The 25,703-nt window shown below is 38.8% G+C and overlaps 1 protein-coding gene across 32 annotated transcripts in view; it reads left to right on the top strand.

Moving 5' to 3' along the window:
- The window catches only part of Celf2 (CUGBP Elav-like family member 2), an 808,044-nt gene that overhangs the window by 702,733 nt on the left and 79,608 nt on the right, over window positions 1-25,703 (top strand). For all 32 annotated transcript variants that reach the window (XM_074056689.1, XM_074056688.1, XM_074056690.1 and 29 more), the window contains one exon: window positions 22,289-22,337. In XM_074056689.1, the coding sequence (XP_073912790.1) occupies window positions 22,289-22,337 (49 nt within the window). The remainder of the gene's footprint in view (window positions 1-22,288; window positions 22,338-25,703) is intronic.

Genomic DNA, 25,703 nt, shown 5'->3' with positions numbered 1-25,703 from the left:
TTTAATTTTTTTTTCCTTTTTCTTTTATTATTCGTATGTGCATACAAGGCTTATTCATCTATTTTCCTCTCTCCTCTGTTGAGAAACTACAAGAAGCTTAGCACTCATTCTTTCCATGAGAAAACAGAAAGGAAAGGGAAGGGGATAAACTCTAACAGGTCAGCTTAATTCCTTGTTTAGAGTGTGGGTTTGACATGAAAGGCTGTTTAACCTAATGAGATTTCAGGATTTTTGGTAGATTTCTTTTATATATGATTTCTGTCCCCAGTTAACAAGGATAAGTGAGTCATCTGTATTTGTAAATAGCTTTATGGGGTTGTTTATTTGTTATCTTTCTAAAAATATTTCAGGTGATATATCCATAGCCTTTACCTTCTTCTGCTGAGGACACAGAGGTGCCAGAGATTAACTTAACTTCCCTGACCTACCTTAACAAAGCAGTGACAGAACTAGAAATAAAAGCAGTTACTACAACTGTAGTAACTTGACAGTCATTTAGGCAAAATGTTCACCACGTTTTAGAGAATGGGAAATGTGACTCAGGAGGCCAGCACAACACAGCAATAAAAATCATCATTACGAAGTAGCTACTCTTTATTGATAGCCAATGCAGAAGTTTCATAACTATATTTTAATTTTCACAACTTCACAAGGCACATGTTGTATAGCCCTATTTTACTGATAAGGAAGCTAAAATTCAAAGAAAATGAGCACTTTGGGGCTATCTAGCTGGTAACTAAGTTTACAGGCAGTCAGGTTCAAACCAACTTTTCTGAACTCTGAAGCCAGGAACTTCTCACTCCGCTGTGTACATGTGGCTTTCCAGACCCTGCCTCTGCCAGCAGTGAGGGGGGTCTCACAAGGACCATGTTTGCTCCTCTTGGTGCTGTGCCAGAATAAGTTGAAACCCTTGGCCCTTGCCACTACTGTCTTCACAATGTGGTGTGCTGAGCTGTCAGTGGGGTCTGGACAGCAGGACTGTAACAGTTCCAGCTATACAGGACATCATCTGGGAGCAGCAGCCAAGACCAGAAAGTTATCTAAATATGCCTGCCCTCCCCCTCACACACACAGACACACCATGAGCTGATCCTGCTGCAGCAGGCTTCTTGGAGCTTGTTGGCTTAGCTCTGCCCTAGATGTGAAACCATACCTTCTTGAGCAGGTATAGGTCACAGAAAACATGGTGAGGGAAGCAAGATGTTTGCTTGAAACTACGGTATGAGGTTACTAAAACAAAGCTCTCTCTGAGAGGAAGCTACAGATCAAAGTCAGTCATTACTGTAAGAGGATCCGCTTTGCAAAAATGATTATAAATGCAACACCTTTCTTCAGAAAAATATAGCTTTACCAACATCATCTCATCAACATTCATTCCATTAGGAGGCTTTTCTTTATCTACATCCACAAGCTTTTGGTAGCAACCCACTATCTGCATTCTAATGCCTATCTCCATCTCACTAGCCTCTCTTCCCTCCATCTCTCTGCTTCCCTCTTTCTTATGGGTATGGCAGGGTAGAAAACTGAGGCTCATCTCAGAAGAGTAAGCAGAAACCCTGTTACCTATAACCCAAAATATGAAGAGAGAAGAACTGACCATGGCCAGAGACTGAAGTTGGGAAACAACTAGAAATTTCAGTCAACACTTTTACTGTCCTGAAAAATACCTGGGAACCTTCAGAACACAGCTGGTTCTACTCTGTGGTTTTATTGATGAGGAAAATAAGGTCCATGCAGTGACATCTGCATGGCCATCTAAGTTTCTACATAGGCTGCTGCTGGCAGCAAGGGACTGGACCCCACCACAAGTAAGGACCCTGAGAAACTGAGCTATGTGCCGATTCTAAAGGCCCCTCTTGTGCCCTAAAGAACAGTCACTGCTGTTTTCCAAGCCTCAGTGACATTAAGGACATGGAGATTAAGGCAACAGGTTTTCATTCCTACCTTCCCCATTGCCATTCCCTCTACCTGTCCAGCCACAACATTCTCTTTGCCTCAACACAAGGTGAGTTAGGATGAAAAGCTGAACCACTTACTAGTATATCAAGTTCTCTGGTTTCTTCTATCTAGTCATTACATTGTGGTTTATGTTTTCAGTTAACTTAAGGAATAGTCATATTTTGGAAGCAGAGGCTTAGGTTACCTCTGCCATAGCTTAGTTACCAACTCATGATGAGCCTGGGGTTAGACCAAGAAGTTCTCTCTAGGCCCACACTTCATTAATACTGTCATACTCAGGGACAGGAAGGAGAGAGTGAATGGGAAGAATGGGTTCTTCTAAAGTCCTGTCTACCCCTGAAAGTTTAACTCAGTGACTGTGGGTTATAGAATATATTTTAATGTGCAAAATTCATTACTTTAGGTGCTTACCTAAACACAGTATTACTGTTTCTTCAGAAGGGCAGTATTTAAGCATGTACCAGGAAATTGTGCCAGATATTTCGTATTAAGTAGCATGAGAGGGCCTGTGTATAGTATCCATATTGTCAACAAGTTATAGGAATTAGGGAATAGACAATTGCTGCCATTGTACATATTTTTTATGCTATATGCTGGTGTAAGGCAGAGCAATAGTTACAGAGCTTCAGGATAAGTACATTCTGGCAAACTTTTCTTCTATAAATGTTTTGTCTGCATGATTGCTATTTTTCAGTGGCTTTCAGAATTTAAGCAGTTTTAACCAAATAAAGATAAGTGTTCAATTAATAAAAGTAATAGTTAACATTTATTGAGTGTTGACTATGTCCTGGGAACTATTCCAAGAGCTTATATATACCTGAATTTATAAATAACAATAGTAAAACAATAATAATTTATTTTCTGACTCTGCTTGCCTTTTCAACCAGAAGTCTATCATTTAAGTTCAAAATAGTTAAAGTAACTATACCTACTACAGAATATTTTCTAATGGCAAATTAATGAATATCTCATATGGTTATTGACCTACTCCAACTGAATGCAAGTACAGCAGTCCCCTTTGTGTTCCAAGACCCCCAGAGGATGCCTAAAACCTCAGATAGTACTAAGCCCCGTATATCCTGTGTTTTTTTTACTAGACATACACACAGTACACAGTGTAGTGTGGAAATACTAGGCAAAGGGATGATTCACGTCCTGGACAGGCAAGATTTCATTGTGCTACTCAGGATGGTATGCAGTTTAAAACTTACACGTTGTTTATTTCTGGTATTTTCCATTTAATGTTTCAGGATTGCAGTTGACCATGGGTAACTGAAATCACGGAAAACTAACCTCTACTAAGTGGGGATGGGAGGGAGAACTACTGTATGATGTAAAAGACAATTGTCAGTTAATTGAGGCTAGGTTTATCCTACATTTTAATCCATTGCTAGTGCTGACTTAGGATCTATTATTTGTGAGCAATCATTTAAGTAGGTGCAGAAGGTTTAGCCTAGATTTTGCTTAGTTCCATCTTTTCTGCAGCTTGTAGAGGCACTAACTATAATCACAACTCTTAAAAAAATCCTCACAAGTACCACTTAATCATTTATTAAAGAATCTCAGTTACTAGCCTAAATCACTCCCAAGTCATAGTTGTCCAATAGTAAAACTTCTGTAACAAAGACTAAATATCAGTAAGAAAATAAGAAAGAATCAAATGCCTGGGAAATCCTAGAGCTAATTTCAGTAGGTTTCTGTTCATATGAATTTGTTATATGGATCAACCTAGGAAGAAAGGCCATATAGAAGAAAGTAGTCCAAATCAAATGATAGATCATAGACTATAGAAGCTTATATTGTCCAACCTCCCGACTTTATGGATGAAAAAACTGAAACCCAGGAAGCCCAAGTAATATAGTAATGATGATGCAATCAGTTACTGGTGGGGATAGGACCACAAATCATGTCATGCCCCTACAATACAAGAGTATGCCAAACATCATTGTGAAGAATCAGAAATTCAGAACCCATACAAGATGGGGAGGGTAAGAGAAGGGAAGTTAAGAAGGTGAATATGGTTGATGTACTCTTTATACAAGAATAAATGTAGAATTTTTAAACCTGCTGACACCACCATAAAAAGAGGACTAAAAAGAAGAAAAATGAAGATGAACCAATTCAGGTTATATTATATATATATATATGGAAATGTCACAGGAAACTCTCTATGTATCTATCTTAAACAAACAAAAATCTCATTTTTTTTTCATTTACAAAATCAGAGAACAAGAGGGTAGAACAGGTCCTGTCTGGGGGTTTGGTACCAGTGACGGGGGGAGGAGGTGGGAAAAGGGCATTGGAGGGTGAATATAATGCAAATACTGTGTACACGTATGTAAATGGAAAAATGAGATCTGTTGAAACTATTCCAGGAATGGTGGGAAGGAGAATAAAGGAGAATGATGGAGGGGGTGAATTCAAGTATGATATATTTGATATATTGTAAGAACATGTGTAAATGCCACAATGTACCCACACCCAGCACAATAAAAAAAAATAAAATAAATTCAGAACCCATGGTATTACACTCTGTGATGTGAGGCTTCAAACTTGGTGTTTCCTTTTCTTATTTCCATTCTCTGAGAAGGACCCACAGGTGATAACATTATTCTTCTGGCCATTTACCTAAGAAGATACACAAGGTAGATGGATCTATAACGAATTGATAAAGAAAAAGGAAAGTAGTCCTTAATATGTCTGTTTGTGTCTGCAGCTGGGGCAGTGATTCACAACTTTGCACAGTAAAATCACTTGAGGCGCTTTTAAAATTACACATACCAGGCCATACCATAATCAAATTAACTACTGCTCTTCCTGGGTGAAAGCCCATCATCAGTGTTTTTAAAGCTCCCCAGGTGATTCCAGTGTTCAGTCAAGTTTGCGAATCACTGTTGGAGAAATAGCCATCATTGACTCCAAGGGCTAGGTGTTGGTGATCAATGTGTTTTCTGTTTTCACAATTCACTTGGCTTCCCAGGGATACACTCTCACCTACCAGTTGTCTTCCCATAAGCACAGCATAGTCTTGCTCACTCAAAGTGCGGTCTGTGGACAAGAAGTAGTGATATCATCTGAGAATGGGTTAGAAGTGCAACTTTCAGACCCTATCCCAGTCCTGCATTTAACTGGATCCCCAGTTCTCACCATGTAGACACACAGAGAGACATAGTGTCATAGTGTGACAGTAATAACTATGTGAAGTGATAATCTTTTCATAGTGTATCTTATCTCTATATCAAAATATCACACTGTATATTGTAAAAAATAAATTTTTAACTTTTTAGAAATTAAATTAAATCCCAGATAATGCATACATTCGGTAACATTTGAGAAGCCCTGTTCTATAGAAGCAGGCCTTACCAGTGCTGTTTTCCTGGGTGTCTCTCGTAGTATACTCTAAGGCAGCCCTGAATGTGTGTGAATATGTGCCTCTTGCAACCACTGAATTGCTGTGTTCACTTATCTGAGCACTAAAGTTGCAAGATCTGAGGTAGCTTAAGAGGCTCCCACCTTCCTGACTTCTTTCCAGACCTTCTAAAGGTAGAGTTGGAGGCATCCTGACCATCTAGGATAGGACCCAAAGAAGTAAATAAAGATATAAGGGTGCCCTATGTTTTCCAGCATCTTTGAATGGGCAGTTGTACTTTCTGCTCTTATTTGTACTCTAAAACCTGTTGGGAAGTTTCTGAGTGGGGCTTATGAAGAATTAATACAACCTGGTCTCCTAGGGGATAGAAGGAATTGGTGCTTTGATAAGCACAGTTCTTCTGGCAAGAATAAGCTAAAGCTAAAGCATAAGGATCAAGTTCTTTCACAAAGAGTTGATCAGTACTCTGCAGCCAATTTCCACCTCATAGAAAGAAGAGGAATGCAGAGTTCCAGCTATATCATCATTTATGGATTTGAAATTCTTTACTAGGAAGGCAGAGCATTTATTATCCTGTTTCTCTTTGATACCCACAGCTTGAGAGACTTTTGCTGACAAATTTTTTCTACTACATGAATGCTAGGGTAGAAATCAAGACTTTCCTGCTAGCCCCTAAACCTAGACATCCAATGTTTTATTGAATATATCAATTTAAATGCTCCACAGGAAATTCTAATACTAAAGTCATTATTTTCCCAGCACAAAGGGATCCCTTCATATGTTACCTGTGTCGGTGAATTGGTGGACCAGCTAAGACAAAAAGCTACAAACAAACCATCCTCACCTTCCTCTCTTCTTATACCTACCTTTATTTTCCCTCATTTCCAGCCAGTGAGGAAATCCTATATTTTACCTTAATATTAAGCACCTCTAGAATTCTTCTTCTTTATCAGTTGGGACTTTACAGCTCAACAAAGCACAGAAAGAGGAAATTTTTCTGGGTTATCCCCATGAAAAAGTACTGTTGTCTTCCAAATGCTCTTTTGAATGAGTGAAGATGGATTTGAATTACAATCAGTGCACTGGAGTTGTGTATTACCTTGGCACGCTCATGGTTATGTGTGAACATTGTTGTTTCTTGTAGCAGGGGGAAACAAAAAGAAAAACAGATGTGATTGCTGAGTCTAACGGGTGAAATCCAAAGTCTATATTATGTTGTTGTTTCTTCAGCTTCTAAGATATTCTTGCCCTACATAATATGTCCCATCCAAACACCATACACCTGCTCTCTCACAATTCTAGAAGGGTAGAAGTAAATACTCCTTCATTGTAATCATTGTATCATCCTCAAATTTATCTTGTTGCCTTTATTCCCCTTCACTGCCGACATTTCAGTGTCTTCCATGCTAAGCTCCAGATTCCTTGAGGAGAGGGAACATTCTCAGAGCCTAGCTTGCTGTCCCATACCATAACTAGTACCCAGAAAATGTTTCTGAAACAATGAATTCTCAAGGATATATTTTATTCATAGACACTTTCTGTATATACTTTTTAAAACCTGAAGAGTTTGTCACAAATTTGTAGAGTGCCTCCCTAGCAAGCATCAGGCCCTGAGTTCAAACCCTAGTTTGCGAAAAAAAAAGAGTTTGTCACAAACTGGTGGGACAGAAGTGAGAAGTAGAAAAATGGTCTCAATCCTTTCATTCCCCCATTGCAGTCCTCTTAGACAGGAGGAACCCTATTCTATAAACTAGAAGCACAAGGTGAGAAATAAATACATATAGTATCATAAAACCTTTTTGCTCTAATTAATCTTTAAGTGAATGAAGGAGTTTATGATCATGTATTACTCTACAGTTTACTGTAGAGTTTATTTATATTATCTAATGTCCTTGCAATCATGCAGTTAGTTTTCTGATATGATTCTGAGCTTACGAAGGCTTCTAGGGGTCAGGTGATGTACTAGATGTATTTTCACCGGGCAAAGCCAAAATTCAAACCCAGACTTTATGATTCTGTGATCTTCTTCCCACTATAAACAGACACAAAGAGCCCTAGCTTCCAAGTCCCCATTAAGTGCTCTGTGTTCAAAGATGTAAGAAATCATGAAAGTAGGCTCACTGTTGCAGATCAAGTGCTGTCCATAAATGATTTTTACCTTATCCCTTAATATTGCTTCCATGTTCCTTGTCTACCTTTACCTTTGCACTTAATTTGGCTATATGTTATATATTTGAAGGCCTAAGCCATGAATTTGATTTTTAGAACACTAAGATTTAGGATATGGGTATTTATAGAACAAGTGAACCATCATTCTAATTTCCCTAAGCTCTGCCAACAAGTAATTTCCAGAGTAGGTAAACAATCTCACACATTAGGGTAGAAGGTGGAAATCAAAATGAGACAATGAAATAAAACTCAAACTCATAAAGAACTGCACTGGAGGAGAGTTCTTTCTTTGGCAAAATATCAACCCAAGTTAGTACTGCACTAGAAGATGAAATGAGTGAATATACCTGCTAAAAATAATATATCTTGCTCAGATGTCTAATAGACTTGATTTTAAACATGGATAATGTGAAATACCCCTCAGGACATTTTTCTAAACTTTCCATCTAGTTTTAGTGGATTTTTTGACTAGCCAATTTGTTTGAGAGAATCATTTCTGCTTAAACGTGATTTAAAAAGGGAAAATTACCTTGGTTATCTATTTTTATTCACTAAAACAAATCCCAAAGGCTATGGAGGTAGTTAAATAAATAAATGGAAAAAGAATACCAAATGAATGGTATTTATTTGTTGTAAATGAAGTTGCCATTCCTAAACCAATCAAATCATACATTTTTTATGAAAGGTTACAACTTGCAGTGAGATAGAAATGTTAGACACTAATTAATATATGTGGCTGGCAAAGAAACTCGGGCAACTCAGGACTCAGAAACTAAGCTATGAAGGATCATTAGAATATGAAATTCACTAATGCTTTTCCATTGATTTGATGAACACCTATGTACTGTCAAAAGGTTCAAGATAAAATATAGTTCACTTAAATTTTACAAATTAGCTTTAAACCAGAGAATTTAAAGATTTGCTTGTAGGAGGAATATTTTTATGGTGGGTTTAAGTTGTCTTAAAGTTGAAGGGAAAGTAGAGATTACTGGGTAAAGAATCAGTAGTAATAATACAGCATTAAAGCTGCTTGAAGTAAATAAAGGATGCTTTGTGTTGTACACAAAATACTCATCAAATCCATGGTTGACTGGTAGTATTGTTGTAAGACATCAAGTCTGTGTGTAATTTTACATGAATGAAAACTAGTAAATATTGCAAATGAGTTATTGAAAATTTTTCCAAACCTCTGTAAGAAAATAACCTACAAAAATAGAACTTTTTGGGTTTTAACTGAACTATCTTGAAATAAAATAATGCAGTTCCATTGCTATGCAATGTATAACTTTGAATCATGAAATTGTCCTGTTAAACCATTTTTAACTGACAAAGGCAACAATTTCTCACAATCAAACTTATCTTGAAGTACAGGTATCTCTATATAACAAATACACAGTTATGTTGCCAAAGGAAATACTGTGAAAAAGGGTCATTATGCCTTTTTGCAGATCAGGCTATGGCACAAGTACCAGGAAGAGGGAGTTGCTCAATTTGATGAGAAGAGAAATACAACACAGCAATGAAAAATATGCCTTGACAGGTAGCTTTGAGTTAAAGCATGAAGTCCCTTGAAATACAGGCCAAGGAACTGGAATTTTATTTAGAAAATAATTGAAAGTTTTGAGTCAGGGAAAGACATTTTCTAAACCTGAGTTTTAGACAAATTCAGAAGGTGATGGTATAGAGGTTTGAAGGCAATGGCCAAAACTGGTTAGGAAGCCATTGCAGGCATATAGGTGAGCCTAAATATAACCTAGGGTAGTAGATATGGAAATAGGATGGATTACGAAAAGAAAGAAATTGTGTGTGTGTGTGTATGTATACATGTATTTATACACATACAATACATTGAGAATTCCAAGGAGAAGAAAATTAAGGTAATTTCAGGCCAACCCACAGTGCTCTGTGAAGAGATCTGGGTAAGCAGAGAAGCTTCTTCTATCCCAGAGATAATGCTCTGAGGGCAGCAGTCTCAGTCCAGTATCATTGAGTTTTCAACGAGTGACCAACATTCAAGTCCAATTGGACAGGCTTTGTTGTCCAAAGTTTATTTCTTATGGGGATGCAGGAGGGGTGTGGTTTGAAGCAACTGATAAAGATCACTCTGGGAAGCAATACAAGAGATCGTCATCAACTGTGAAGCCCTGGAAAGAAGGCTGAAAAAATCCAGGTGATGAGACTAGTCCCCACTTTGGTGGCAGTCACTTGTGTGCTAAAGGAAAAAAAGGCTCTGGGGGCCCAGGCAAAATGCCATTGAAACCAAATGGACATCATCTTCCCACAGAGTGAAAGTTGGGGAAGGAGGGCTAGAGTGTCATCTCTCATAAGTATGCAGGTCTCTGTTTATCCCAGTTCACTGGATGTGAAGAATTGGATAACAATGAACTACCCAGACTGCTGGTATTGGGGATGGAGCCAAAGGCTGTGTGAGACCTGTGGCCAAAGGGAGTCATTATGGGCAGAGATTAATGTCAAATGATCATTTATTTTTAAACCAGACATGTTTCTCTTAAAATATGAAATTATACTATGTTTGTGGCATATAGAATTTAATATTGAAAATGAAAATGAACAGGTTATTAAGCCACTCCTTAACAGCCAGGTCAGGCATTACTGTTTCTGTGTGTATTTTGCATTGCTCAGTTAGGCAGAATGTCTAATTTAGCATCTGGTAATATCTGGAAAAATGCATATTAGAGTATCCTTTGTTGACTTTGGAAGACAATTCCTCATTCAAAAAGAAATCATTAAAAAGGATATCGGTAATGTTTCCCACTTAATGATAGGGCAAATTATTACCTTTTTTGTAACTTTAGCTAATTAATCAGGAGGGATTGTGATTTTCTGGCTTTCACGCAAAATTCCTTGGTCTTGTTCTAATCACAGCTGTAATAATGCATTATAATACCACTGTAATAGCAGCATTACAATATTGTAAGGCTTTTCTTACATTGAGTCTTTCCATTTATCTCCATTTTCAAAATTGTTTTATACCCTCCAGATTTTTTGTAGTTTTGTTTTTGGTTGGTTTTGTCTTTAAGATAAATTGATACTTTTTTCTTTTTAATTTAGACAGGATCTTGCTGTGTGGCCTTCAATGTGCTATGTAACCTAAGCTGACCTCAAATTCACTATCCTCCTGCCTCAGCCACCTGAGTGCTGAGATTACAAGTGTGTACCAGCATACCTGGCTAAAATATATAAGTCTAAACAAGATGGCTGTAGACAAATCTAGGCACAATCATAACTAGTTTTTGCTTTGGCTTTTGTGAGCCCACTCATTGACTGAACCGGTTGTTTATTATATCACAAAGATGCAGTGACAAAGGGAGAACTGAAATGTTATCAAAGAAATCTGCTCACAATAACAGCTAAGCACAATAGCAACAATACCTTCCACTGAAGTATCAAATCTGTTAAGAGTTAAAACCTAGCATAGATTTGCCTTTATAACTGACATACTATAATATGTCAAAGAAAAATTAAATGAAGAAAGAATCACCATTCTTCTTAAATAGCACTGCTTCAATAGCATTCTCATACTTTGTTCATTACAGTTATTTTTCTTTGATAGCCTATGCCTATTTTAGCCTATTCACTTTTCTCCTAGTTTTAAGAATAAATAAAGCAAAATGGAAGCTTATGTTATTATTTAGTATGAAAACACAGAGCTTAATCATACCTAATGACTATAATAAATGCTAGTCTGTACCTCTTCTTGTTTGGTATGTATTTTATACACAGAACATAACATAGGCTGAATAACTAGAATGCCAAGTTACAGATGGGGTTGTGGAATGTTATTTGACAGCCAATTAGAGTAATCTGTCAGAAATGATAACTTAATCACCATAACAGACTCCAAATTCCCTCCTAGAATTCTACCCAGAGTAATCTAATTTTCCTGCAATATTTTATTTTATTTTTTGCCAAAACTAAACAGTTTATATTGCGTATTTTTCCCCATTTAATCTATTGCATTATTCTAACAAAAATGTAAATATATAGTGTCATTATAGGTTTAAAAAAAGGCTGACTGGGAGCCTAATAAACCAAAAGCAGATATATAATTCTGGTTCCTCATGTTTTTCTCTGTCAGTGGGTTATTAATACATGTGAAAAGGCTGGAAGTTCAGTAATACTAACCATATCATATACTTCCCCAGAGACGAAGAAAGGCCATTCTTTCCAAGGTGTTCTTTTAACTTTCAAATGGGGCCTTTTCTTTTTTCCCCCTAGGGAAGCTTATGTACTACATGAAATAATGATAATAACCACATTGGCACTTATTATGAAGTCAGTGTTTTAAACACATCACATGTATCAGTAAATATTAGGAAGAATTTGTAATTTGTTTTCACTCTTGAGTTTTTCCCTCAGCTTTGATTTGGCATGGAAAGAAAAGGATAACTTAAGTTTCTTATTGTTATTCCACCCAAAATCTCTTTTTCTTTCCTTGACAAAGATCACTTTCATAAAAATACATGTTAGCAAACATTGACTGAAATTTTTCCATGCTCGTACAATGATAATTCTGGTAATACCAAAAGAGCACTGTGTAGTAAACCCCATATACTCTGTTTATACCTTGGAATTGCCTCTTCAGAGGGTAACAGTTTTCTCCAGAATTTCCAAAGAAGTGTTTCCATAAAGAGATCTGTATCTAGGGAGTTAACATAGCCAAATGCCAGAGCCTCTAGACTTGTGAATGATGGTTTACCCAACAGTAAGATGTCCATGAAGTGATTCACATTCACAGATTCCAGTGTAAATAAACCACAAAATTGAGGATCATTTGCTGTCAGAGAATCAAAATCATTATTTTCTTACAGAACAATTGATAGCTAATCTTCATTATCATTAATTTGTTTCTCACCAACATAGGTACAGAACCTTTCAGGTATCTTAGCCCACGAAAGAAACCACAGAGTCGAATTCCATTTTGAGTCTTATTTAGAAAGGCCTGAGTAACTATAGAATTAGAACCAACCTTGCACCTCTGGATTAGCACATATGTATTGTACATATAGTGCATTATAATCAGGTGGCACATTGGCTGGAACTGTACTTTCCTAACATGACTTTATTTTTATTTTTATTTTTATTATTATTATTGTGCTGGTGGGGGTACATTGTAGCATTCACAAAAGTTCTTACAATGTATCAAATATATCATACTTAAATTCACCCCCTCCATTGCTCTTTCATCTGCCTCCCCTAATTTCTGGAACAGTTCCAACAGGTATCATTTTTGTATTTACATACATGTGTATATGTTATTTGTATCATATTCATCCTCCTACCCCTTTTCCCACCACCTCCCTCTCCCCACAGGTGCCAATCCCACCCCCACCCCGCAGAACCTGTTCCACCCTCTTGTTCTCCAACTTTGTTGAAGAAAACACATAAATGAAAATAAGAGAAACATGGCATTTTTGCTAGTTTAAGATAAAGATAGCTGCACAGGGAGATTCCTTGTGTTGCTTCCATACACATGTGTATTACAATCCCAATAGGTTCATCTCTACCAGTCATCTTCACTCCTCCCCAGTCCCCTTTCCCATAGTGGCCCCAGCCAGTTTAAGATTTCCATATTCATTCCTATACTATGAGCACATCAACCATATTCAAGTTTTTAGTTTCCTTCCCTTGCCCTATCCCTCCTGTGTGCAGCCTCCACTTTGTGTGACCCATGCCCTAGATTACTTTAAAGTTATGGGGTTTTTTCTTTTGTTCATTGGAGGCTAGTAAGCTTTCTTTCCTGTTCTTTTCATGAAGAAAACCCAAACAATATTTTTAGTCCTGGGGCTAATTGAAAAATTTGTACATTCAGGAATGAAATATATATATGTGCACACGCATACATATATACATATACACTGCATGTTACTGTATGTGGGTTTGGGGGTTTTGTTTTGTTTTGTTTTAGTAGTGGAGTTAACTCTGGGCCTTGAGTTTGCAAGGCAGGCACTCTACCACTGAGCCATGCCCCCAGCTCATTTTTGCTTTAGTTATTTTTCAGATAAGATCTTAATGTTTTTTGTTGGGGGCTAGCCTTGAACCACAATCCTACCTATTCCACCTAGCTTGAATTGAGATATGTCCACCATGCCTTGTTAATTTGTTGAGATGGGGGTCTCACCAATTTTTTTACCTAGGCTGGCTTTAAACTATGATCCTCCCAATCTCCACCTCCTGAATAGCTGCAATTATAGGTGTGAGCCACCACACCCAACTATGTATGAATTTTTTAATTGGGAAGAAACTTATAGATTGAGGCAGTCTTTATGTCTAGAATGGAAAAGGAAAATTATGGTAATTTTTGTAGGTTCTTAGAAACATCTAACTCATTTGCATCATTACTGTGTGGGTATATGGGAGTGGAGGCTATGGGTTTGTGTTCCAGCCCCAGACAGATCCCTACTTACTTATCATGTGACTTCGACAAATTACTTAACTTCCCCCTCCCTTGGTTCTTCCTAAGTACCAATTTCATAAAACCATTGTGGAAATTAAATTGGTTAACATATATTTTTTTTAAAACTATAATGAATACCTGGAAAATTGAGAGTGCAAGGGTAATGTCCTATTTTCCCCAAAATTACCTGACTTCCACATTTCGCTTACAAGATATAGCTGTGAACTACAAATCTGGCTTTACCCAATGATAAAAGCTGGTTTTGACTGATCTAAGAAGTTACTTTTATCATTTATATTCTTGCAAAGTTGTCAGTCTATTAAAGATACCTTTGCAGGTTTACCATACTTCTACCATTTGAAACAAACAAAAAAAAAATTCAAAGAACTGATAAGTTTACATTTCTAAAGCTACCTTTGTTTCTTCCAAATCTTTGCAAAGCATAATATAACAGTGACCAAAATGACAGACCTGCCTGTCTGTGGGTGTGCTTTACTGTCACAGAAGAATTACATAGCCTCTCATTTGGGGGGATATCCTGAGTCCAGTTGGTGACAACTCTCTTGACACTTACTTTTACCATTCATAAAATTGTTTATAGAAAAATTCAGAAAAGTATAGGTGCTTTGGCATTTCAGAGTTATACTGGCAAGATACCAAGTATCCTGCATGAATCATTTTTGAATTGTCATGGAGTGAAAGAAAAATTCCAGTTTGTCTTTACTGGCTAGAATCACTGAATTTTCTCATTTGGCATGTAACTTCTTCATAAATTCCTGCCTCTCACTCACCTCTTTCTCTACTTTTAAATATTTTATGGGCAGCAGGTTTATAATATGTGCCAGCACGGCTGTTCTCTCAAGAGCTTGGGATAGGTTTAATAATGAAATGCATAGCAATGACTCTGTAAAACCCATTTCAGGTTAAAAATGGCATGTTTTATTGAATCTCATGTGAAAGGTAACTAACTCATCAATTGGGGGCGGCTGGGGTTAAACAAGTTTCAACATGAGTTCTCTAGTGTGTGAGAATCCAGACAGGCTACCCCACACCAAGCCTCAGCCTCTGGATTCCCCAGGACTCTCCCAGATGTCTGTGCTAATTCATAATCTTCCTTTTAGACATCACAAACTGAGGCAAAGAGGTTGGAAGAAGTGACAGTGGAATCGTCTGTAATGGGGACTCGAGAGAGGGTGGTCATTGATTGTTGGTGCTCTGTGGCTAGGCCTAATCCCTGTCATTGTGGCATAATACTTGGATTGTAGGTAGTGATAGCTATTGCCAGAACTGGTCACAACCCTCTTACATGCAGTTACCTCCACAGACTTTGAATAAGGGCTTTTCTCCAAAGTTACATCCTCATTTTCATTTTCATGAGTCACTCCTCTGTGATGAATCTAAGGTAACAACACGTTGAGGAATGAGGCATATCAGGTCCAATCAGAGATCAGTGTTTTTGAAGAATAGTGGTAGACAGCTCAGTTCTGGGTCCCCAGTGTATATGGGGAGAAAAGAGGAAGGTGAAACACATGCCCCTTACCAACTAGGAGGTAGGATGAAGAGGGAGGCTTTATGCAGGAGGCCTGTGTACTGCAGCATCACTAAGCAGGGGACGGCCACCATGTCTATGTCATAGGGAAGCAGCTGCATGTTGCTGCTGGTGCACAGTCTTTTGAATAGAAAGGATGGTGAGATATAGGCCTATCCTCCCTGACAGCTGAGTGGGCCTGCAGAAGTTGCCCTTAGTGTGTTGCAGTGAGATGCCTTACTCTGAGTTCTTCTGCTTCACCTGTGCACATGATGCCAGTAGTTAAGACGCAGGTAGAACAGAAATTCAAGTTGATCTCTAAGGAGGCTGAAGAGCCACCCACACCCGGGAGAAGGAGGAAGGAGGGAGCTATTAAATTTCCCCTTTTCGTTTACCTGTCATTTGTTTTTAAACGAAGAGGGCTAAATAGAGACAGAGACATTTGCTAGCACCTTGATGTGTAACTTTAGACAAAATGTTCTACAATTAAATGAAAAAGAGATTTATGTGCAACCAAAGAAATCTTTCCATGAAACAGATTTAGAAGACTTTCCTCATAGAAATGGAAACTCAAGGAAATATGTTAGGTCAAATGTCCTCCCACAAACAGGGTCTATTTCCAAAATTGTCTCCTGCCAACCTTCCTGGTGCAAGCACACTGCCCACAAAGAGCCTGAAAGGAGCAAACCATAGCTCTCCTAGAAGTTTACTCCCATAAGTACAGCTGAGTTGAGCACACTTAAGTAATGGATTCTTACTGGTGTTTCATCATGGCTTAGGAATGTCAGAGACTAGCACTTACAAAATTCCTACACTCAGCAAACAGTATAGATAGATCATGACAAAACAGATCACTGAATATTTTTCAGACATAACTAATCTGTATATTATGGAAATGCAGCCTCAGTTTAATTAGCACACATCTCTTAGGAGACTTCTTTTCAAAAGTTCTTAAAGATTGTGTTCTCACTTTCCATAGATAGGAGAAGGACATGACCCTGGGGAACTAGCCTCAACTGACTCTGAGATTCTCTCACAACTGGAGACCCCTTAGACAGTTGGGATAGAGACGCCAGATTCTCTGGGCCTTCTCTGGTCTGCTGCTATCAAGTGGGACCTCCACATTCAGAGCTTATGGAGACCCATCTTCCTGCCTGTCTAACTCTGATAGCAGATGTGGTCGGGTTCCCTGGTCATGTTGGAAGCAGTATTGAGAAGCAGCATGTTTGACCCCACTGATTTCATGTTTAGTGCTTGAGAAAGGTGCAGAGGGTGTGACCTCTGGCTACCAATCGTGGTGCCAAGAGCAGTTTTAATTCAGGGTTGAGTAGATTTGTATTATTTCCTTCTTTCTTAAAAGTCTCTAATCCATTAATTACTAGTCTTAACTGTGTTTTAGGTGTTTTGTTTTTAGTGAATAATCTTTAAAAACTGCTGGGCTGGGCCCAGTAGCTCACAGCTGTAGTCCCAGCTACTCAGGAGGATTGTGGTTCAAAACCAGCCTGAGCAAAAAGTTAATGAGACTCCTGGCTCAACAAGCCAGGCATGATGCGGCACACCTGTGGTCCCAGCTTCACAGGAGTCATAGGTAAAAGGGCTAGCCCTGGGCAAAAATAGGAGTCCCTATCAGAAAATAAGTAAAAAGCAAAAAAAAAAAAAAATGGCTGAAGGCATGGCTTAATTTGTGGAGTACCTTTCTAACAAACAGGAAGTCCCATGTTCAAATCCCAGGACCACCTCCCTCCCCTTCCCCAAAAGAAACCTCCTGTTGCATTCTCTGTTGATTAAAATGTCACATCATCATTCTTTAGTAATACTGTGACCTATTTTCTCTTACCCTGTGCCTTTGAACATGTTCTCTTCCCTGCAGTGCTCTTCATGTTCCTGGCTAACATGAAGATTTCTTTAAGAAGGAACTCAAACATTGATTCGACTGAATTACCTTCTCCAGTTTGTCTTTCCTTACTCTGTGTTAGGCCTATCTTCTGTGAGTCCCACACTGCATACTGTACATAGTAAACACTGTACTCTGGAAAATGATTGACAGAGCTGGCTCTGCTACACACCACAAGCTGCATCGCATGGTGAGAACTCTTTCTCCTGGCCCTTCCAGCATGTGACAGTGTCTGGTAAAAGCAGAAACAAGTGGATGAGGTCCCGGTCCCATCCACATCTTTGAAACACTTTCTGCTGCAGGAGAGAAGCCCTTTATCATGACCTGAAACTTTATAGTTTTGCAGTAGTTTCCTGCTCCACTCAAGAGCTCTTCCAAAGTTCTTGGAATCATGAGATTTTGAGGAAGAGAAGCAACATTATCAAAGTGACTGCCCCATGTTGTCTTCACATTCGCACACCGTCTGTCATCAGAAATCTAACTCAGCTGAACAACATCCATGATAACGAGCCATTGTTAGCGCAGTACCCATTGAACACTGCTGTCAGAGAAGGTCACGGTGCTTTTACATACATTTTCTGACTTGGTTTCAGAACGTACTTGCAGTAGGGTGACCATCTACTCAGTTACTATGGTCTGACAATACACATTTCCATGAAATGGATTTTCCTCCCTCTAGGCCCAGTGAAGACCAAAATGGAAGTTCAAGTGTAGTGGCAGTAGCTGCTTTATTATTACTGCTGTGACTTCATGGAGCCCTGGGATAGGCCTAGGTCAGAAATTGAGTGGTTGTAAGAAAACGAAGAGTGAAGTCTTACTGTAATATTAGTCATAAGGCTGCAGAGATAAAGTGTGAGAGGACATTAGAGGAAGGAACGATTACTTTCACATAAGGGGATATTGCAGGCCCCTTCCAATGAGTATTTGGCTTCTTTAGTGAGTGAAACCTGCATTTCTTAACCGAAGGCCCATATGTCCCATGTTGGACATTTTGTGGAGAAGTAATGTAGTCTAGGGGAGATGTGGTCTAGAGTAGGGAGATTAAATTTCTCATTCCAGCTCTGTCATTAACCAGCTGTGTGTCCTTAGTGAAGTTGCTTATTCCCTTCAGACCTGTAAATGGAGAGCACTGAACTGTATGATTTCCAGGATCCTTTATAACTGCAAAGTAGAATGATGCTCCCCTTGTAACCCCAAGATTTCCTCCTCTAGTCCTCCATACACTTAACAGATAAATCTGAATGTTCTCTTTTGATAAGTATATGCACATTAACCACCATGATGGACTGTAAGCTGCCTGAGGGCAAGAGCTATGTTCTGTGTCCCATACGTAATGATGATTGCACGTATGTCTACTCTCCTATATGTTTAACCTGTTTATGTCATCTGACTCTCTTCAGTATATTAACCCATGTAAGTCTCTCCTATCTTGAAAGGAAAGATGCCACTTCCCACCAGTTGAACATCACCAAGTGACTTGATTCAGTGCCCTGCTCTTGTCATCTTGAAAGTCTTATTTTTTGTCAAGAAACCCCTCACTTTCATTTTGCATTGGCCCCCCACCAATTATTTCATTGGTTTTGAAGTTATTGGGGTCAGTCTCTGCTCCCATCTTCTGTCAAGCTTCTGATCTTACCCACTTCACAAGTTTTCTCAAGTGGTCTTCATTTATCATACCTACCATCTTCATTTATTTCGGGAGTGTTCTCCCCTCCACTCCCAAAAATCTGGAGTTCTTGCCCTACTGCTACTCTACAAAAACTGCTTTTAATAAATTCCCTAAAGAAATTTTTGTTTCCAAATTCCAGATGATATGTTGGCATTGGCATTTTCATCATAGACTAGTAGCACCTGCTCTGACCACACACCCCCCCCTTTTTTTTTTGGTACTGGGGATTGAACTCAAGGCCTCACACTTTTATTTTTCAGATAGGACTGAAAAATAACTCACAATTTTGCCCAAGGCCAGCCTTGGACCACAACCTTCCTACCTACACCTCCCACATAGCTAGGATAACAGAACAGGTACATGGCACCATGCCCAGACTTTTTATTGAGATGGGGTTTCACTAACTTTTTGCCTAGGCTTCACTTACTTTTTCCTTAGGCTTGCCTTAAACTATGATCCTCCTGATCTCTACCTCCCAAGTAGCTAGGATTACAGGTGTGAGCCCTTCTTGACCCTTCCCTGTAATAGCTTATAGGGAATCCACGGCTCCTACTTTTTGTACCCCTTTGACTTCCCTTTCCTCTGTGCTCCTTAGATGACTATTTCCTGATGTTCTCTACAGTTCTGTTCTTGGCCCTTTTCACTGAAAGTCCCCCTTCCCCCCTGCAGCTTCACTGATACCTGTGGTTCCCACTGTCACCTCCCACTGTAGTCTATAGAGCCCTGGCCCCTCTCTCACACTTGAGCCCCACATTTCCAGCTTCTGTCTACTCACAGTCACATCAAGGTTAGCATGTGCTCCTTAGCCTCTTCTGATTTCACAATCCTTCTAGTCATCCAGGGTTGGAGTTCTCTTGCCTCGTCCCCACGTTCCATCAGTTAGCACTGAAGTTTAAATGTTCCTCAGTGTCACCTGGGTTATTTGCAGTCACCTCTTAACTGTACTCCCTGACTCCTGACTCTTCTATAGTCCATCCTCCATGCTGTAGCCAAAAATGACATTTCTATACCTCAAATATCATCTCGTTGCCTTTTCAACTTAAATCATCTATACCTGTCAGTGAACTTGCTAAAAAATAATCTCTTAGCTCGCAAGATCCTCTCAGATGGGCATGCTGACCACCTTTGCAGCCCTTTCTCATCATTTTCCTCACTCACATTGCACAATTAACTCCTTACAGAAAGGAATTGTGTTCACTCTTACCTCTGGGGCCATCCCTGGATACCATGCTTGTTAGGAAACCTTCACCTTCTTTGCTTCTTTGCTTGTTTCTTTCTTTCTTTGTTTTGTTTCCTTTTGTTTTGTTTTGTTCAGTACTGGGAATGTAAACCAGGGCCTTGCACATGCTACGCCAGTGCACTACCTCTTGAGCCACACCCCTTGCCCCTTTGTTTTTATTTGATTTTTTTAGGTAGGATCTTGCTAACTTTTTCCAGTCTGGCCTTGAACTCTGTATCCTCCTGCCTCTGCCTCCCGAGTAGTTGGGATTATAGACATATGCCACCATGCCTGGCTCAATCTTTACTTTCTTTGCCAGACACAGTGAAGTGCCTGCACCCTTGGACTCCCAGAAATTTTGCCTTGCCTCTCCTCCATCACTGGGCATGTTGCTCAGCTAGCTGTTTGCAGCAGTGTTTCCTCCTCAACACAGTGAGCACTTCATCTTTATTCCCAGGTTTTTAGCCTGACACACAGTGGCTATTTCTTCCATGTTTGCTGATTGAGTGGACAGATGCATCCTGGAAGACTAGCTTACTCAAAGACTGTTGGTCTTCCCAAAACATTTTCTTTTGTTTTTTCTACATTCCTCAGCCTAAATCAAAGTTTTCCACAATTTACTTCTGCCCATTTTTTAAGATATATATTCCCTTTTTTTCTGAAAAGACCCTAAACATTGCCGTCTCATTGTGGTCTCTGCTCCACAAGTGAAATACGTGAGTTAATGAACTGGAATACCACTAGACCCCACATCTCAAGGCCTGTGTTCTATGCATAAGAACATCTTGCCTTTTAGGGGATGTGAAGCAGCTCTGAATTATTTAACCTCTTATCCCTTGACAGTCCTCCCTCTTTCTTTTTTCCTCTGTGTTCTAAAACTCTGGCAGACATTAGGTGCACATGGGCAGCCTGATAATAATTTCCCATCACATAAGTGTCAGAGCCAAGTACCATTTTCCTTTAATTTAAATTAGATAAAACCCAGAGCTGTGACTTGCAAGTGATGGAAGTCCACTGGGGAAATTAAAGGTTCACAGAGAAAGGGACCCATTATAATAAAAGCATTTGCACAGCCAGTGATTCCATCCACCCTGTAGCTTCTGTGTTCCTTGGAGTATGATGAAATATGAAGCTAGAGGACCTTTCAAAGTAGTTACAGGAATTTATTTTAATAGCAGATGGTGGTAGCATTCTGTCTTGGACTAAACTCTGTGGATTGTACACAGTGGTGTGGTCAGCATTGTATAAACAGCCATGGAGCATCAGGTCTGCCTGAATGTCAGCCCCATTTGTTTCAACTTCATTCAGTTCCTGCATACGTACTAATGCTGATCTTAAGTTCTATGTCTCCCTCCTAACTCTCCCTCTTTTCCTTGTTTCCTTCCCTCCATTCTTCCAATGGCTCTCATTCCTGTTCTATACTTAGCATTTAATAAAAATTATATACTGACTCAGAATCAACTGTTTGACCTTCAAATTACTTATGAGACCTGAGAGAAATGTGTAAAGCAGACATACAGAACAGCCAGAAGAAAAACAAGACTATCTACATTTAAATAACGTAATCACAACAGCTGATTTTTTAGCACATCCTGGGTTCTGCTTATATATGAAGCACTTTATATACATTTTCTCATTTAATTCTTACCACCCTTCTATGGTGTAATCTCCATCTCACAGAAGAGAATATTAAAGCTAGAGAGGTTAAGACACTAGCCCAAGATTATGTAGCTGTAATGAATAGCAGAACCAGAATTTTCTACAATATAGAGGCAGAAATTATATTGAATGGCAAAATCAGGTTTTAAATTCAAGCCTGACTCCATAGCCCAAGCTTTTAAGTATTGTGTTTCAGTGCTTCCTGACTTAAAAGGGCAATATTCCAGAACATAACTCAGGTTTGTTTTTTTATAACATAGGTAATTTATCCTGGAGAAGCCTTATATTATTTCTTATGTGCCCTTGTAACAATAGCAGTACTTGAATTGAATCGTATCAGATTTCTGAGTCTGGTTTTACAGTTGTTCAATCTGCCTTTACTTTCTCACTTTTGTGTTTTTAGATGCATCATCCCATTCAGATGAAACCTGCAGATAGTGAAAAGTCAAACGGTAGGTGGCAACCAACTGTTTCATTCAATAATGTCTGCTTCTGTAAATTAAGCCAGGTGGGGGAGGGAAGAGCCAGCCCCAGCTCTTGTTTATCTCTGGCAGGGGGAGATCATTACTTCAGGAGCCTTCCACCATGGTCAGTATATCCAGAGAAGGGCAAACTCTACTGTCCTATCTCATTTACCTCTGGTGCATAGATCTGTGAGACTATTATGAGGAATGGTTAGGACCTGCCCTGTGTGATGGCCCTGTGCACTTGGCTCTTACTGATTTATTCAAACACAACACACAGACACCTGATGGGTAAGGGAAAGGAGTTACCCATTTAAAAAATAGACCCCTTTTTTTTTTTCCTTTCTATTTGCTCCTCTTTGTCTTATTGTACTCTTCTCTGGATTGTACCAATACATTTGCATCAGAATTCAGTCTTCTGATTACATAAATGTACTAAACTTTCTGCAAAAATATGCATTTGATAAAGTCCATGAATAACTGGATTTGCCTCTTCAAAGCACTAGAGGGTTGATAGCCCACATTTCTCTCTTAAGTTTTTGCTTCCACTTCTACGAACTATCAGTCCCTGTTTTATTCTTTAATTTCCTGAAATATATGTTAAAAGATCTTCTACCTTCTTATACCACAGAGCTCCTCTGTCCCATAAGACTGACGTAATCAGCACTGCTTCCTTCCAGCAGGCAGTTTTGCACCTCATTAATTAGTAATCAGGGCAGAAGCCATGCACTTAGAGACCTACATATCTGCAAATGTAAATTATGATTGGACTCTAAGTCTCTCTACAAGGTATTTTTTGCTAATTGTAGTGCATCCCATTTTCTGTATGGCTTCAGAGACTGAAAATTTTTTAAGAAAATTCCAAGTTGTCACATGGCACTACTAGACTTGGTCTGCCAGAGCTTTTCTCTATGGGACAGACTGATGCTTTACCCATTATCTCGCAACCCTGTTCTTTTCATAATGTGAATTGTCTTTTCCTGTGCTGCTTTATCATAAACAGGGCATTTAGTGTCAGAAGTGTAAAATCCACCAATGCTTTGTTTTAAGAACATGATCAAGTTGTTTCATTACTTCATTCAACAGTTACTCATTAATCACTTACTATGTGCCAGACATGTTCCTAGGGAGTGGCTTTGCAGCCATAAATTTGAAAAAGAAGATGAGATAGCACTTCTGTAAAGTGTTCGTTACTGTTTTTACCCAGTGGTTCTCCTTGGCTTTATAGCGTTCTTCACTGAGCATGTTTGCCATGCAGAAGGCTGTTTCCTATGCTGATTCCTCAAGGTCTTTTGCTTCAGAAGTGCCAACTCATAGTCTTGTTCTATTCCTTAGTGGCAAACAGGAGAGATGAATCTTATGTTTGTGGGGTAAATCCTGTCAATGAAGGTCTTCTGGCCATCAAGAGACATTATTTGTCCTTTAGCCCCATAATTTTCTGTCAGGACAAGGGCCCTGAAATGACTGTCTATGGAAAAATGTTTGTCTCAAAGCTGAGCCTTAGATTGTATTTATAAGAACATGAATTAGAGAACCCAGTTAAAAACATGTGACCTGATATACCCAAATAGTTGAAATATGAAGTTGAAATATGAAGCAGGTTCTTCTTTTGTGTTTCTCCTGCCATATGCACACCCTGATATGGAAATCCTTTGCATAGACAAGCTGCCAGGTGTTCTCTGCATGTTTTGCTGCTCTTGCTGTCCAGTTTCTACTCTGGACACTTAGGATAATGTTTGAGTTAGATCTAGAACCACAACTACAGATGTCAACAGTTCTGTGATAGGTGTCCCCAGTTTTGCATTATCTCAAAAAACAAGGAGAATTGGGCTTGCTATGATAAGAATGTGCCTGAAAATACCCTTTTTTCAGGAAGCAGCATGGTATAGCAGTTAAGACTATTTTGAGACATGCAGATTTGACTCCTATCTTGCACTTGTTAGTTGTGTCCTTGGACAAGTTACTTAACCTCGTGTAGCTTCAACATGTTCAGCTCTATGAGAGAACTACCATAGTGTGGTATTTTATAATGCCTGTCTTGTACGGTTGTTTGACAGTTACATAAGTTTATATCTGTAAAGAGCTTAGCATAATACCTGGCACATAGTAGATATACAGTATGTTAAGTTATGCTAAATTAATATCATAATTCCACTAACTGAGGGAAATGTTTTGGTGCATTCTAAGTGGCACAGGTTGGCACACTCAGGCTTGGGCTGTTCATACAAAGGTATAGACCTGTACATAAAAGAAAAACCCCTGGAATCTTCTAGTAGGGTCAGTTCTCCCTTTGCTTTGTAGATTGATCTTCACTTTCTGGATTTCTAGTAAGAAAAACTAAAAGGTGTAAATGGACTGAAAGCTACATTTCAAGGGCTTTTCTTTATGGAGACTTAAATGGAACCTCACCTTACATACACATGAACAGGTTTCACAGTTCTCTTTGGATCTAATTTAAGAATCAAAAGAAATGTATACTTTTCTAAAGTATGTGATAAAAGCTGCAGCCATTTCTGATTCCACATGGCATTTTTGACAGGTAAGCATAGATTCAAAGAGCACAAAGATTTCTTTGATTTGGATGCTCTAAATAGCTCCTATAGTTTTGAAAGAAGTATAACAAGCTCTAATTGTACTTTTATTGAGTTTGCTGGCATCTATGAATAGCACAAAGGACTCATCACAGTTAGACAGTTACTGTCTTCATTATCTGTGTGCTCAGATTTCTGAAACTTTGAATTTGCTGAGCAAGAAAGGACTGCTAATCACAGATCAATTAATAATAAATAAATTCTAACAAAGCAGTCACCCTTTCAAGACCTCATCCATTTAGAGATTCTGTAAAGGGAACCTGTGTGGTGAGCCCAAAAGTGTTAAATTGTTCTTAGATCAGCCCTGTACTTCAAAAATCCTACAAGTGGACTTCCTAAATCTCTGTGGCTTCTTATAGTCTAACCTTCCAATTGGCTCTGATTTAAGCTGCAACCTCCAGCACATTTATGCAAACTCACATTTTATTTCCTGCTCACATGCTTCTACTATACCAGGTGTTCAAAAGAAAAATCAAAAATCTCACCCTAGGAAAGCAATAAATGATGGGGCTGTTAAGAACACATTGAAAAACCTAATTGTCAATAGAATCCAACTTTTTTTATTTGTCCATTTCATAAAAAATGAGTGTTGTTATGGGATGAGCGTTTGAGGAGGTGTGAACTTGGGGTACTTGCATTATGCAGCACAAGCATAGTTACTCTTCCATTCTATGTGCCATTTATGTATGATGCTGTATATCATCCAGCTTTCAGTCCTCTATTACTGTGCAGCAGGTGGTGCCAGCTGTGTGAGATTTAAAAG

The sequence above is a fragment of the Castor canadensis genome, chromosome 15 (assembly GCF_047511655.1).
Source record: "Castor canadensis chromosome 15, mCasCan1.hap1v2, whole genome shotgun sequence".
Lineage (NCBI taxonomy): Eukaryota > Metazoa > Chordata > Mammalia > Rodentia > Castoridae > Castor > Castor canadensis.
This window is presented reverse-complemented; position numbering and strand designations above follow the sequence as displayed.